The sequence below is a fragment of the Schistosoma haematobium genome, chromosome 1, assembly GCF_000699445.3.
Source record: "Schistosoma haematobium chromosome 1, whole genome shotgun sequence".
NCBI lineage: Eukaryota > Metazoa > Platyhelminthes > Trematoda > Strigeidida > Schistosomatidae > Schistosoma > Schistosoma haematobium.
In genome coordinates, this window is record NC_067196.1 from 63,703,479 (window position 1) to 63,721,042 (window position 17,564).

At 37.1% G+C, this 17,564-nt stretch overlaps 1 protein-coding gene across 4 annotated transcripts; it reads left to right on the forward strand.

Moving 5' to 3' along the window:
• Positions 1-10,760: 10,760 nt before the first annotated feature.
• Positions 10,761-16,734, forward strand: RPS8_1 (40S ribosomal protein; the record flags this gene model as incomplete). Of its 4 annotated transcripts, none has more annotated exons than XM_051209341.1 (3): positions 10,761-10,914; positions 11,841-12,380; positions 12,414-12,578. In XM_051209341.1, the coding sequence occupies 3 exons, from the start codon at positions 10,911-10,913 to the stop codon at positions 12,521-12,523; spliced, it is 654 nt and encodes a 217-aa protein (XP_051074793.1). The 4 variants fall into 4 exon arrangements, with proteins under 4 accessions (XP_051074793.1, XP_051074795.1, XP_051074794.1 ...); XM_051209342.1 differs by lacking the exon at positions 12,414-12,578 and adding an exon at positions 15,273-15,779 and having other exon boundaries at positions 10,868-10,914; XM_012939708.1 differs by lacking the exons at positions 10,761-10,914; positions 12,414-12,578 and adding exons at positions 11,072-11,081; positions 16,583-16,734.
• Positions 16,735-17,564: the final 830 nt, after the last annotated feature.

Below are 17,564 nucleotides of genomic sequence, written 5' to 3' on the forward strand. Positions count from 1 at the left end.
TGGATGAGACCATAAAGGTGGACCCGGTCGGGGAAGCGGATAAAAAGCACACCGATATGGGCGTTGTTACAAGGAAAAATTAAAACCACTCCAAAAAGAAACGAATTATAGACAACACAAAGGTATGTGAATCTACATATCAACGCTAAACAAACTATCAGGGAGCCAATTCTGAGCGGTGTAGAGCATGTGATCAAGAGACAAAATAAGGTAAATGATCGGTTCACAGTCACACAGGAAAAGAAAAGTAAGAAAACAGAGACCAGCTGCAGAAGTATAAATAAATGAGCGACCCCGAATCAGTTAAAAACCTCGTACATGTGGGTTTCCAAATTGTAAAAGTTTGGAGGAAAACGATCCCCAAACTACTCTGGGTGTTAAGGGAAAGTTCTCCACAGAATTAAAGGTGTGCCTACACAGCAAAATGACGGAGCTCAAGAAAATGGTGGATGTAGAAAAACTAGATGTTATTACTGTCTCAGAAACATGGTTAACGTTAGAAGTGTTCGATAATGAAATCCACTTGTCTGTTTTTTATCCAGGACTGATAGATTAAACCGTAGGAGAGGTGGGGTTATCCTGTACACGAAAAGTACCTTAACCATACGAACTGTTGATACAGTAGCTCATGATTCAGGGACATGTGAACTGGTGCGTTGCAGGCTGAAGTATAGATGGCAAGATCTTGGATTAGTTGTAGTGTAGCGCAGCCCAGAATGTGTAATAGACGACCTCCTCTCAAGTAGACTTAAGTCCTGGTGTAATATGGGCAAAAGCCTTATAGTAGGTGACTTTAATGCACCGTATGTAAACTGAGTAAACTTAGAAGTAGAGCCATGGACGTCATTTGATTGCAAACTGTTAGAAACCTTAGTTACACTAGCTTTATTCCAGCACATTAGAGATCCGACCGGATATGAATTACGAAGCTCCTCGTCTCTCCTGGACTTAGTCTTCACGCACTGTGATGAAGTCGATCAGATGACTTTCCTCTCATCTCTAGGAAGAAGCGATCATGCAACTATGTTATTTGAATTCATGGCTGAGATGACCTGCCAAACTGTTGAACCAGCGCTTTCTAGCATATGGAAGACAGATATGGAGGCAGTCAACTCTGCTGCATCGGCTAAAAATGAGGAAATTGACTGAAGGGCATCGGTACAAGAAGCATGGACTCATTTCGGGCAGTTATACAATCGGGTAACTCAACCATGTACACCCCGGAGAGTCCCAAAGATTAAGAAGCACGGTCATCCTTAGGTAGGCCGGAATTTCGACGTTTACTAAGACAAGAGAAGAAATTTTGGAACGTTGCCATAAGTACGATGGAACGCTACAGGTCAGTAAGAAATATGTGTATAAATAAAATCCAGGACGCTCAGAAAAAATATGAGATGCAGTTAGCACAACGTACAATTAAGCAGCCTAAGAAACTACTCTAATACATAAACTACAGGACAAAGGTGCAGCATTGGATTCTCAAACTAATTAATGTAGGGACCGGGTCTGAAATGATAGAGAATGATAAGGAAAAAGTGGAGGCTATGGCAAATTATTTCGCGGCAGTTTTCACAAAGTCAACAAACCGCCTTCTCATCGTGGATTGTGGTCGAGACGATGTACTCAATGCTCTAGGCACCTTGGGCATGGAAAATTCAACAGGAACAGATGAACTACACAACAAAATATTGAAATGATTTACAAAATATATTGCGGCCCCGTTAACTGCAATATTCAATATGTCACTTGACTAGGATGCAATCGTCACTCCCATACATAAAACGGGACCAAGACAACTTTTATCGAACTACAGACCTGTCAGCCTCACCAGTGTTGAATTTAAAATACTGGAAAGAATAGTCAAAAAGACCATAATGACATTTGGTCTCCTGATTGATGGCTGGACAGTGAGAAAAAGCCATTTCCAACGTCCAAGCTGTCGATACCTCGTTGAAAGTGCTGCTTGGATGCAAAGCTTGTTATCCGAGGCTATTGCAATGGTAAATGCTGCTAGCGAGTTCGAGACACATTAGACAGTACTCACTCAACCGATGCAACAATTGACGTGAAAGTCACCTCAAGCTTAATATTAATTGACTTACATGGGTCGAAGGATGAAAGACCGATTTCAAGGAGGTCTGATAGAAATAAAGGCTGAAGAAAATAAGTTACTTCTGTCCCCCATCTTCCAAATGGCAGCCAGCAGGAAACTCCTAAAAAACTTAATCGCAGGGCTAGATCAGTTCCTAACAAGAAAAATGGAAACTTGATCAACCAAATGATCATTTGTAGTCTTACAGTGACGATGTCAAGATATGGAGCTGGCACGTCTTCGAAATGACCCGGAGAAATTATCAGACTGGTTTAAAACTTTTCAGTTGCCGATAAAGGCCTTCAAGTGCATTGTGATGTATATTGGTCATCAAAGTACTAATGCATACACAATGAATAACATTGCGCTGCCTGTTGTCTAGACACACAACGACTTGAAAGTCACTCTCAGGCATGACTGAGAAATACTGTGCGGTGGCCGCCAAAAAATTTTGAACCCTGTGGTCAATACATGGGACCTGCATTCAGGCAGCTAGTCGTTGTCCAAAATAAGACAGTGAGCTTTTGGAAAGATTCAGAGAACCGCAACTAAGCTGATTCCCGGAATAGAAAAGCTCCCGTTAAATGTTCGACTGACTAAACTGAACCTTTCTCCATTTTCATGTCGAAGAACGAGAGAGGACTTGATTACCGATTCCAAATTACTTAGTGATAAATTTGCATCTGATATATCCTCCTTTTTCTTGTATTCGAAAACAGAGAATTTACGAGGATATTCCAAAAGTGTTCATAGGTCCAGGACAAATTACTTGTCAGTTTTATGTCGACTTTCCCATCGAATCATCAACAAACGGAATTCATTACCCCAACACGTAACTGAAACTACATATGTCGACTCTTTCAAAGGAAAGTTGGGTTAACTGGAAAGTCATCACTGCCAGGACTGAAACAGGCCACCTATCCTTCTATCCTTTCGAAACGGAAACTGAAACAACAAACGTCTGTCGTCACTCAGTACCCAGTGAGTTAAGTCTCTTCCGTCTTCTTCTCCTCTTACCAAAAAGAATACGAACACCTATAGATTCCTTAACTAGGTGTTCTTGGTAAAAACCTTCCAGACTTACAGAGCTTCGGGGCACAAATATATTGAGCTTCTCGATATTGGGATTTTGTCTCATCGGCACCCAGCAGCATAAATCCACATTCTTCCCCTCTTACAAAAATCAGTGCGAACCTCTATGTAGCGACCGAACAGCCAATATTCGGTTGGAACAACGGACTGACGAACCCGAAATTTATTTGATTAGATCAGACCACGTTTTTCTATATAAATCGCAACACGTTTTTGAGATACTCGTATTATATTATATCAAAACACAAACTCTGTGCTCAATATAAGCGGTTCTTATTTAGAAAACAGAACAAATTACATCATAAATACAAAATACCCCAAACAGTACAGCCTGCGCTATAGAGTCAGAAGTTTCTCTAACACAAAGTTGCGCGCTAAATGATGAAAGAGACACTTAATTCTAAGTGGTTTGATACCTGAGAATCAATAAAAATATTCCCAACAAGATGAGATCAAATATCTGTCCGGAGGGATTCCAGCAATCCTCCCAAGCAGACGATCAAGAGGTTAACAATCACACTTAACCACGCCGTGATCTTGAGCTTAGTCAACCACGACCTTACTGTCAATGGTCCGGCCGCATGCAATGATAACTTAGGTAACAAAAGATAAGTTTTTAATCAAAATCACATGATAAGGGCTCAAACGAGGAAGACTGAAGAACAAAAGATTTGGTTAAACGAGATCGGAACAAAGGTTGAATACACAACAGGGAGAAGGAACAAATAAATGAAAATACTGTTCAACAAAGAAGCTACAGAGGAATTTTCATTGTTCTCTTTCCGTTACATTTTATGTTGAATCATGTTTTGAAATTTGCCGAACCCCTTAGTGTAGTCTAAACGAATGTGGGGTGTAGTTGGTTTTATGTACAAATATCGAAATATATCCAAAGCTGTTTCAATTGTAGACTCCTACTCTACTGACAAATCTGCTGTGGATTCTGAGTGCATATTATCTTCAATACTTACTTTACAGATGTTAGATTTGGGTTGGGCTGTTGCGTGCGCAATTTTGACAACCAAATGAAAGTTAAAGATCGCAACTTCATGAACACTTTTACCTAAGCGTGGCATGTGGTCGGAGTTTGTGTCATCACCTGATAATAAGTCAATGTAAGATCTAGTGAGGATAATTCAGAGTCCGGGTCGTACGTAGTCTCTTCTCCCAAATGTCGCACTAGGGCACATGTGATAACTGCATCAGCTAGATCCTGTTCGAGGGAATTGTCTGACAATTTAGTTCTCAGATTTTTCCAGTCTACCGTAGGTGCATCAAAGTCTCTTAGGATTTGACATCGATCACGTTGTGACCAATTATTGAAACCGTCTAGCAAGACCCTATTCACTCCACAGCTTGAACGGCGGTAGTCCAAACCGACCAGCAGATCTTGTCCTTTGTATTTCAAGCGACAACGTATTATTTCACACGTCCCACTCTCATGGGATAATTTATCAATAACGATAAATGGGATAGCACTTCTGATGAATCGAGCTACACCTCCTTTACGTTTCTGATTTCTGTCGTCTTTTACTGACATGTATCCTTGAAAATCAAACCGACGTTTCCGTACACAATTTAGTGTCATTTTCAAAGACAGACATGTTTCTAATCTAGTGCACGAATTCCATAGGTGTTTTTTACTGCATAATACTTATGGGCAAGAGGACGTTCAAGGAACAGACTGCGTCGGCAATTTGTATCTGACATCAAAATGATGAATAGCAATTAAATATAACTGAAAGAAATTTGTCATTTTAGAGTTTGACGGAGAATGCTCCCACACGTGGGAAAACAGCCGTAATTAGTCAATTAAGTACTGTCACGCCCAGGTAGGTTATTCTAGCCACCATATAGACCAATCAATTTGTTTTTTTTAGAGTGAGACCCTAACCTTGTCAACTATTCACTCACAACCCTGCCCATTTTTAATTGAAAGTATTTATATGTCACTTCATTCAACATATTTCCCTAGCTAATTTGTGTCTGGCTGTATATAATGGATCATACCTTGTTAAGTTCAGTTGGCAGGCTTTCCCTCTCCGCTACATTCCATTCACCCGCTTCTCATCTTCAACGAAAGATTGAAATAAGCTCGTCCAGTTTAAGTTTCATTTTGGCTTCTTATTACCTCCGTTGCCCAAATATGGCTGTCCTAGGTGTAGTATACGACTTTAAACAGATTTATATTCATAGTACATTCAGTCGTTTATCCGAAACAGATTAGATCAACGGACCATTAAACATTCTTTATCATATGACATTCACACAGTGAGCCTTTAGCTGAGCCGTGCGGCCATGTTTAAGTGTCCTTGCGTTTATCTTCATTAACGTTTAATTCTTTTTCAGAGGACAGTGTGGATCTCCTAAATCGTATTAGCTACTACTTTCACACTGTTGAAACGATGAAAGAACGCTCTCACCAGTTCTTAGTTAGTTACACCACCACTCCGAAAAGTAAGCTAGCATTACCAAGATAGGCTTGGGATGGGAACAGACTGTTTTTGAGCAAATACAGGGGGTCAAACTTGTGTATGTCAAAGGCTTCAATAAGCCATAATACACGCTGTTTAACATTCTATGAAACGCCTCAAGAGCTACGTTAAGTTCATACTTGTGACATGTTTCGACTATATGTTTGTCAATAGGGGACGATAGATGTTTGTCATCCAATGTAATTTAATCATTTGATCTTATTTGTTTTTGCAACCATTTAGGTACACGTTTAGACAATCTGACTCGGAGATCACCGTCGCTCCTAACTACGTATGTGTGGAAACGTAGACACTTTCATCGGCAAACAGTCTGATGTGATACGATCATTTTCGTGCGTTTTAGATTTTTGTTAAAGCATCGATCTTTGCTGCGTAGCACGTTTGTTAATATTAGGTTTGAAGCTGTCACGAGTTCACTTAATCTGCGAACGCGAAACAAGACTCGGTGACCACAGACCAGTAAGCTAGCTATTGATGCGTCCCAGGCCCGCTAACTAGAGGGAGAAGTCCAAGCTTGGGATGGGAAGTATATCCCGCAAACAGCCAGAGACGAGTGATCCAACAAACACAATTTAAAACGTATATATACAGATATATGTAATCGATATTGTCATAGAAGGTTTTAAATATTTAATCGATAAGTTCGTCCATCGACTATGTACTTGGGTGGTAAAAGATGACCAAGCATGCATTTGCATACAAGCTCCACAAAGATAAAATTACAAACTATAAGTTTTAGGGATCTATCGTCCCCAACATTTAATAACTTATTTGAGCCTGCGTTTCAATATAAAACTATTTGACTAAAGTCTGTGAGGTAAAATCATATTGATAGACATTTTTGTGCCAAGAATATAGTGAGTCTCATTACACTATGACGTTTCCATATATTTACGTATTTTGGAGGATGACCATTTCCCATTAATATTTTGTTCAAGAACCTTACTTCGTTATGAGTGGCGTCGTTTGTGCAAGTAAAATCAATCCCGTTAAATAGGTCCTTCAGCAAATACTGTTTGTCGTGGCCTGGGTAATGACTGTTATAATTAAATTACTTGTCTGTCAAAGTTGGCTTTCTAAGAATGGATCGCTTGTTTGAAGCATTTTCTGTTCTACTTATTAGTATGTTCAGGAGAGAAAACTAGCCATACTTCTCTCAATATAAAAGACGGATGTGAATTTGAAGAGTGTTAACCTTATCTAATAAATAATGCGTGTCTTACTTTCTTTCACAAATAAATGAGATTTCATTCACATATCCACTGATATTGATATCACCTAAATAAATGACCAATTAAAAAGTATCCCTCGGAAAAAACTCACGTAAACACCTCGGATAGAATCTCTAAAACTTCGTTGGCAATTTAGGTAGAATTTGTGTAGTCGGTCAACACATTTGTGAAATATATCGTACAGAAATATTTTACTTGTGAATTTCGAGCAATCGATGTAAATAAGGATGTTCGAAATCCACTATTTTTAGAAAATTTAATACCTTTTTATCGATGGTATTTTTGTATAAAACTTTCACTAGATGCGTGTTTACACTTCCTTCCAGTATGCTAACACCTTCGAATTCGACATCAGGGAAATGTTTACTTTCATTCATGATGGTAGATAACATCCTACTTTTATACTCAAACTTGTTCATGAAGACCACTTCTGATACTTTACCGAGCGTCAACAAGATGATATCAGGGTTTGTTTGAAGTTCGTTTACTGATCGAGAATGCTGAGAGGTTAATATGCTGGGTATGATAGGCATTGCGCACAATTTCCATAATCCTGAACCTAAATTATTAGCCCTTGATTGGTTCAAGACCACACAATCTCAGTCGCCAATACCATGTTCCCGCACGGAAATTCATGTTGACCAGATATGGCCCTGATGAATTTATGCAATCTTTTCTGTGTTCAGTAATCATTATTCAAAGATATGTGTAGTGACTCACATTTATCACGAGAACACGACTGGTTTAATAAAAACGCTTATTATTATAACCAAGTGTACCAGTGACTGTTTTAATGTGCTTTTGTTTAACTGTGCTAATGACAGCTATTTTGTGCTTCCATTCTTATACTTACACTTCGATTGTAACTTCGCGCGAATTCGGTTGCCTTCTGTAACCAGGCTTGTATCCTGGCACGATCTCGGTATCCTCTCGATGCCACGAGATCGCCAGCAAATATAACTCGACTTGGTCCATTACTTGCCTTCCGGTAATTGGCTTCTCGGGGATTTTATGGGTTTCTTTGGTTACGTTCAACCTACGCCTTCTGATTTATTTGGCACGTGTTTCTTGGTAGCGGTGTTCATAGTTAATCCCAACTCGACACCACGCTACATATGCTTCTATTTAATCGACCTGACAACTCGTTGACGGCTCAGTATTTTTGGTGTGAACGAGAACTCGGGTGATTAAAACCAAAATTAAAGGATGCCTTCAAAAAAATATGAAAGCCACCAATTAAATACTTTGTTTTCGAACGTTAATTCAGTTGCCCTTGGCATGCTTCACGATCCTTTCAATTCTGTTGTTAATAAAATTTCCCTGTTTCCCCTCCTGTTCTCTTCAATCCGGTATTATCAGTCTTTTGCTGACAGACGTGGAATATCCGACTGCTGCTACGTACTATTTATTCCTGTCAGCCTAAGCATTGTGCGCTACAATGTGTCGATAGGCTCATTGGTAGTGTATGGTGCAATAATATATAATGGATAAAGTTAAAAGGATCTTTATATATGTGGTCAGTGAAATTCCAACTTTGAATAAGATGGGATACTGATAAGTAAATTTGCAATCAATGCAATGTTCTTTTTACAAAGTTCCCAATAAATCTCAAGCAGCACATGAAAGACAGTTGAGGAGCAAGGAATAGACTCCACACTAGAGGAGAACATGTTTTCATCTTTTCAATTAACAATGGGACTTATTTATGAAAGAATATTAAACAAACGAACACTCATATCAGTTTCAGCCTCAAAAATACTGGAGGCTGGGTAGCCTGAGATTGTCGTTGAGATTGTGGTCTTCTTGATCCGGTTTTTTGAATGCATTGGCAGATGGAACGTCAGTCACATGTTGATATAATAAGCTTCATTCAACAGTCAGCTCACAAGTTACCTGTTCTGGACTTGTGGTTTATTTCAGTATCCTCGTAAATTCCGTTCTGGAAGAGGATAAACATCAAGCCATGTCAGATGTGAGCGTATTATCGAGTAACTCTGCCTGTAGCTCTTCTAGAGTTGTTGCCAGTTAAAAACTAGAACTGAGAAGTGTTGGAGATGAAGTCATCAATGTCGTCCCACTGGAAGCAAACTTGCTTTTTAAAAGTGCTTGCAGGTAACTGTAAACAATTATCTGTTCAAGATATCCAAAATCTGGTGATCATGTACCATCAACCATAACCTACTATGAGAAAGGACCAACCACCTTCCAGCAGGAAAGAAAATCAGGAAAAATTAGTGAAAGTGGATAAGGCATACAATGAGGAAATAATCAAATTGCTTCTTGAGTCAAGCGCTTGCTTAGGATCCTAATGGAAAAGGGAAAGATCAACGAAAACACAGCATCGAAAATTGGAAGCAGATATCAAAAGAGTGAATGGCAGCTGGAAAAAACCGTAATATAAATCTCAGCACAGAGTTGACTACAAATTTCTGGTCGGCGGCCTATGTCTTCACAAGGAGTAACACGCGTAGGTAATTAAAAATTGCGATCAAATTGCTTCTGATCTGACAGAGGGAATAGGTTAAGTTTATCCAATCTGTTGTCGTACAACATTTTAAAATTCCGGGAATCAATTTATGTGCGGTTATTTAAACCTTTTTGACATTTCATTGTCTTCTTTTTAGACAAAGGGTAACAACTCGAGTTTAGAACAAACAAATGATACAAATAAAGCCAAGAGGGACTTAACTCAGATAAGGCTAGATGCCATACGTGTTGATCAGAGTGCTCTAAGGCCTTTAGCAGTTGTCTGGTGGCATAGTATGTTGTATTCTACGGCCTGTCAAATATAACGTGACAAAATCGTCAATTACAATATCAATTTCTATGACTTCGTCCATGTGCTGAACCAATGATACGTCAAACAACACTAGCAGCCTTGAGTCGACTCTGAGTCCATATTCGCCATCTGTATAACAACTCTCTTAGCCCCTCCGTTCAGTCCAGAACATAATATTAGTCTCTGTTGTGCGGATCGTATATTTCAGATATGCTTGGTTTATATACAGGCAGACCCGAACGCATCTTACCGTAAAATGGAAAGAAACAATTATACAAGACCAACTCAAATGTGGCCATGATTGTGGAAAACTGTAACTTATAAGCTGGGAATACCTTAACAATGCTTAACTGTGTTGCATTAAACAATAAACGGAATGAAAGCTCATGATAAAAAGAATATATATACGGACACATTTTCGTTAATGTCTATAATCTAGTTGCTTAATAATTATCCCATAAAAATATACGTAATGGTAGTCCATAATTACTTCTAGTAGTTACCACTCATTTGTACTTTTTTTCACATTTGACAGAGTGCAGTAGTTTTTAGGCCTCAGTTAAAAACAATCTGTATTTGAATAACAGACAGCCCAATATTATTCACTGCAAATTTGTCCATGCTTTGTAGACCAATGTTCGTCATAATGCACATGGAAGCATTTATTACTAACTACCAAAATCTAAATCATTTGGGTACCTTCCGATGGTTGCCTATGAGACCTAGACCATCACATTTACTTATAATCAATCTCCATATCTTGATATTACAGGCATATAACAACAACAAAGCTAAGAATAAAACCATTAATAATAATATACACAACGATAATGGAAGACTAAGAAGTCCATTAAATTTCAGGAGGAATAATACTGATTCAAGAACTACTTCTTGGCGCATTCCGTTTAGCACAACCTTTTAGCCAAACAAGTTAGATATCGCCCCAACTCTTTGTTGAATCCCAACTGTGAAATCGTTCAAACACATAAGCACATGACTTCCACTACTGATATCTCTTAGCTTAAAAACACCCTATTGTGTAAACGTTTGTCAGAAAAATTCTGGTAATCTGCGGGCTATCGTTTTCAAACATACCGCTCAGATACTGTGATGTATGTATGCTTAGGGTACTATGATTGTTTATTGAAATTTACCGAATTTGTTTTGATTTGCTTGCTGCTGTGCACACAACTTGGCGGTATCATTAGATCGTCTGCAGCATGGGTGGGTTTGATACCTTGTCGGATGTTCTGACTTTTGAATGAGCTTTCCATCTATGTTTGGGTTACATAAATTACTTATGAACGGAAGTATTTAAACCGTCTGTCTCTTACCTTAAGTTCCATTCCTCATCCCGACATGAGGATGCATAAAAAGAACCATGATGTGTAGTGAGTTCTCGCTCTGTGATATTCAGAACCCTCCGTTTGCTTAAAGTAAAAGCCAAAGGCGTGCTTCAGCTCGATATCACAATTAAGACCCGGCACATCCTCAATTAAAAGTTGCTTATTATTTTGGCTGGTGTTCATCTAGCAAGTGTATTGTTTTCCGGAAGCGCCAGTAGTTGCACTCACCAGGCTACTTACATTCGGCTGTGCTATAGTTTCTGACGCACCACTGCTTTGCTTAGTGACGGGCATCTACGTAAATTTTTGGAATTAAATTTTGGTAAGTTCGCAGGATAAAACTCAGATTTATATGTAAACTCCAAGCTGTAGCTAGAATAAGTATTTTCTGTTCAATCAAATATTTCTGCACCAGAGTATTCTAGTGCCATGTGGTTCTAACAACTACAATTGTCCGATTCCTCTCAACCTACCCGTCATGTTATCTATGTAACGTTCGACTAACAGTTTAGTCAATGAAGCCATATTCGTAATTGTACTACTAGATCGGGATATGGTTGCTTCCCTCGACTACTATAGCAGTCAAGATAAACCACCGGTGTCTCACTACTGTCCACCAAAACTACAGTGATATCAGGCACAAAAAATACTCAGAACGTCTTAGAATGTATGTATTAACAAACTAAAGATTTTATTTGCAAAATGTGTCACGTTGCGGTCTCAGGGTAATCATGTCATCTGACGGCTAGTGACCTGTTTTCTCATTTATTAAAACCTTATTGGATGTACTAATTTCTCTTGAAGGTATTGCTCGAGATCGCATTCATAAAAGGGCTAAAACTGGAGCTCGTAGAGAGCGAAATCGCAAAAAGAGAAAGTTCGAGTTAGGACGTCCAGCAGCAATGACAAAGCTTGGAGCCAAACGTGTCCATACAGTTCGTGTCCGAGGTGGAAATATAAAGCTCCGTGCAATGCGTTTGGATCAAGGGAATTTCAGCTGGCCTTCTCAAGCTATCTCACGGAAAACTAAAATAATTGATGTTGTCTATAATGCTTCTAGTAATGAACTTGTCCGAACAAAAACTCTTGTCAAGAGAGCAATAGTTCAGATCGACGGAGCCCCATTCAGACAATGGTTTGAAGCTCACTATTTGAAAGAACTTGGTCGCCGTAAAGTCGTTAGTAAAAAAGGACACACAGTTACACAGGAAAATCCGGAGGAAGATATTTTGTTGAAGAAACGAAGCAAGTCAGCCTTGAAAAAGTATGAAACTCGTCAGGCTTTGCCTCAAGCAAACGTAGAAGAACCTTTAAAAGAAGCATTTGTTACGGGTCGTCTGTTAGGTAAGTCATCGAGATAACCTTATCACTGCTTAGCTTGTATATCCTCTAGACCTGGTCAAATCGGTCGAGCAGATGGTTATATTCTCGAAGGCAAAGAGTTGGAGTTTTATTCAAAAAAACTGAAAGTTAAAAAAGCAAAATAAATTTCTTTGGAAATAAACTTTTGTAGGATGTGAGCGTTTTTAAACGAAACCCAGGGTTTTTCAGTATCCATATGGTGATTTCAATATATATTGAAATAAGCTAAATGGTTTATATTTGCTCGTGGATACTACTTATCAAGTTTCATGAACTGTATTTCTAAGTTCGGCATCCTTATTTCACCGAAATACCGGTATTTCTGCTGAATCCGCGCTGAGTGGAACTCCGATTGCCGCTGTGCACTATGAGCAGATCAACTCATACAAAATTTTAAGCTATTCTTCGATATATTGTTGGTCACCAGGTACCATAGAACTGTATATTATGACGGCGCTTCACTCCCGTGTGGATTAGATTTTTTGGTCAAAGGCCCTAGAAAGATCAACGCGTGAAGAGCGGGTTGGCTTTCGTCATGGTCAAATATGTATTGATTTTATTGTCATTCTTAGTCAATGTTAAAAACATACTATTTACGGGGTAACAATCGTACGGTTTCATGACACACAAGATATCCAGCCTTCCCCCTTAGCTCGTATCTGTAAGTATGGGATAGGCTCGGAACAGTCCAAGTAAAAAGTACTTTAACAAGACTAAAATGATCTTTAAATCTGCGCCAACTCTTGATAACAACATATGTAGTTGCGCCGTTAGCGTATTTGGGTAGCTGCGTAAGTACTAGTTGTTGCTTGTGATGAGAAAAAATTATGTACTGTGAAAGCTACGGTGGCTTACGCCAAACTGGGCCATATCTTTGGCACGGTTACGTTAGTTTGGGTGTATAAGGTTGAGTCTGCAACGCGTCGTCGAGGGCAGCTTTGCTCTATACATGTGATCCTTGCCTCTACAAATTAAAAATATTAGACGATTCTGTTTAATAACTATTGTCTCTTGAGGATAGAAACCTTAAGTGGTATCCGTCTAGGCTGTCCACTATCTCCAATTTTGTTCAACTTCATAGACCTGACGGGAATAGCGCTCTCCTCGACAGAATTTCCAGGCATTGATCTATCGGGAGATCCACATATCGACCTAGAACACGCAGAAGACAAATAGAGATTTGCTTCATTTTGACTAAAAACGTTGACTTCCATTCAATCGAAATATCTTATAATTCATTAAATAAGCCAGAATTTTTCGTTACATATCACTTAAACAAGTATGTGAAAACTAGAACATTCACAAGAAAAAATCACTTTAACCATTGTTGAAGAACTCAGAATAAAGACAATCACAAGTTATGTACAGCTATATTTTATTGAAGAAAAATTTATTATTGAAATGAGCGGAGAATCTTCGCTAGCTCCTACTATACATCGCACCGTTTTGGATCTTAAAACATCTGATATATTTCCCACCAAAATTATGAAATATTAGTTAAGGATACATGAAGTATCTACCAAAGGCTTTATATCTGTTTGGTTATGTAATATTCCTTAAAGAATCCATTTATTTCAACCTTTAGTCACTTCTCGCATTTATTTACCTATTCTCTTTATTACTAAATATGTATTAGTATTAGTAAATAACATAAGTTGCTCTATACCATTATATACACTTCTTGATATAACTTTATCTTACTCCATGCATTTATGCTTGGTCATTCGGCGTACACTCCATCACACGCTGCTGAAAACTACATAATGGTGATTTCCTGTGTTAATGAGCAAACGTTTATCTATTGCTATAACCTCATATATACGCCAAAATATACTGGGATTTCATAGTTATGGGTAATTATGATAGGTTTTGTGACTGACTCCCTACAAAATTAGAGAATATTGTTCGGGATCCCCAGACGAAAGCATATGATGTAACAAAAACTTTCACATTATTTAGGATCATTCAAATTTTACATACTTTATTCCGAAATAACCTGCTTCTCTTCATCCTGATATGTTAAGCTTCCTATTCACTTTACTGTCTCAGTAATTTGAATCAATTACTATGTCCATGAATGGATATTACTGAATTTTTAAAGAACTATACCACGTTGTACACCGTTATATCTGTCTTACATGTGTAATCCACATTTCTTCAGTGGCCTATTTTTTCTCCGAACGGAATCTTGTGAGCAGTGCTAACCTTTTTGTCATTAATGACTTAAAACTGGGATATTTTATTTGTTTAATTAGGGTTTACCTAAGCAATAATATAAGGTGTGATAAAATGTAATGTGTTACGTTACAAAAATTGGCTTTGTTCCACTGTTTAAACCATGAAATCGTTCAAGCTTATCATCACTTTAAAATAGCCTGTACACATACCGTAGTGAACAGAACACGAGTGGGGGCAATCGAATGTATCTAACGCAAAATTACAGGACTTGTTAGTAAAATCTAACAATCATAAAGTAAATGCTTAATTTGTGAAATGTCCATCGATTGTCTCAAAATGACTCAGACTTCATTGTTCTTGCATTTTTATACAAATTGCATTTTGTTTCCATTCTTTACTGTTCGATCCTCTTGTCTCTGCTGCCAGACCTTCTGTTCACGACTAACATCATTTACTACTTATGTCAATATAAGTAGCACACCACAATGCAATAATTTCTCTATGTAATATTTTTTCAAAGCAATAAATTCTCAGATTATACTTCATCACTCATTATTTTAAGGAACGAAATTAATTTATGTTTTCTATGATGGTAGAATTACTTTTGTAAGGCTTTAAAAGTCAGCGCTATATATATATATATATATATATATATATATATATATATATTATATATATATATATATATATATATAGTTCTCTGTCAATTATGCAGTTGCAAAAGAAATAGATATCGGGTTCATGAGAAGCTCGATAAAGATATGGCCTTCTAATAAAGATTACTGGATATAGAATATCAGTGCAGTGATATAATTTATGCAGTCCATATTAATCCCATTGATTATCAACATAATTTTATAGTGTGTCGACACTTTGATGTGAGCGAATAAACTCTTGTCTGGTTATTCTTGCAAGCCAATATTTTTTTCAACTAAACGATTTATTATATTGCAAAACAAACTGACTACTGGAATTTTTTCTACATCTTTATCTTATTGATTAATTACAGTGTACTCTATTATTTCCTATTTTTGACATTCACAATAATATGTTCATTGTCCTTTACTAAATGACTGGAATAAACACGTTGAACAACTTCCTAAATTTTTCATACTATTCATGAAATGATAGTTTTAACTCACTTCACTGTTTTTCTAAAAGTATATCCTGTTAATTGATTAAAACACGTTTTTAACCAATTCACTTTGCATTTTAATTCAAGAGTCAGTGAAATCAGAGATACTTTTTCACTAAATCCTATATGAAATTCTTCGTTGTCTAGGTCTTGATCATTGAAGTTTTCTGTTTAAAAAACGCGTAAGAAACGCTTAATTCACTAGTTTGAAAATGCTACAGTTAGATGTATCTAGTGAGAATTTACTACCTCATAATGATAATAATTTTATTTAGATTTTTATCTCAGTATCACCAGTGATACGCTTTTGTAGCATATATCAATCTTATGAAAGCCAGAAAAATCATTGTAAACTAGTAGAAACTTAAGAATGAATGCATTGAGACTAAAGTCTTTATATTCAGACACAAACCGTGAATAGATCAAATTATAGTTTAAGTAGTCACACTTAGCAGTCACATGTATATGGCATTCTAAAAAGAGTAATTGCTACTTATCGAATGGTTATTTTGAATCAGAAAACGTAAGTTGATCAAGATTGAGGTATTTAGTTTCCTAAAAGTGGAATCTGCGGACCAGCTTTAAAAATAAATGTCTGTGTGAGTAGTCTATTTTCTTTAGGTGGAACTCCTTATATCACCACGTACAGTTTTAGTTTGCAAACTCATAATAATTTGTACCATTATTTAAAAACAAATATTAGGGTAAATTACGCACATCTGAAGTATTTACTGTTAGAAATATAGTGTCATATTGACATTTTAAATGAATTCAAAATATGGTAAAACGGCATAATTTACTTGAAAAGATGGAAACGAGATAGCTGTCTTGAAATCTATAAATTGTTTTATTCAATACGTTTGTTAATCAGCTGTTGTACTATGGAATTTTTTTAGCACTATACAGTTCTCATTATGGTATCCATATACACTCTTCCGTAAAACATGGATCTTTTCTTCTATAGATGTTTCGAAAAATAGTCTTCAGAGACTTTTAAAACGTTCAGTAGTCATGTTTAGTTAAGAAGAGTGGATTGTGTTCAACATATTCCGCTCGATTATACTACTATCTCCTAGCGTAGCCAACCTATTTAGTATTATTCGAATGGATTATTTACAAATGAAATATTCCGTAGTTGTATACGTTTTAAAGTGTATCTACATGAAAACTATACTTCGTACGTTGGCAACTGGAAGTTACCTTGATTAATAATAACTGAAGCTCATTGTACTGACATATGCATAAAGTAAGGAAAAAAACCAACCTTTTCCGTGATATTTAAGCAATTTCTCCAACTTTCCTGTCAAGTTTTCTAAATCATTTGAAATCCATGTGATAGCGCATGATATCACTGTGTCATCTTTAGCATCGTTATCCGGCTGTGAAGCGTCAGTCTGTACAATCTGGTCTATAGTCACATAAGGCTGAAGATGAAACAAATAGTGTATGGCTTTCACAAATTTCACGAATTTTATGCCGTAAACTAACAATATTAGAATAGACCTATATTATAAACTAGTGATTTGTTAATAAAATGATACGTAATAAAAGTAGGTAATACAAGGAATACACTAGTACTAATTCAATAAATTACATGTCTACATATAATTCAATTGGTTGTAAATAAATAGCTACTCAGTTACAATTAATTGATCGTTCAATATCAAGGTTAGAATTCCATGTATTCATTAAGGTAGGTAGCATAATGCATGTACAACATGATATGTGCTTTAACTCTGATATTTCCAGTTAATTATCAGCTTTTGCAATTGACTAGAGCTTCTTTACAAATCATGTTATAGTTACCACTTGTTGAGTTATAATCAGTTTTCATCGGGTACGTTTTAAATCAT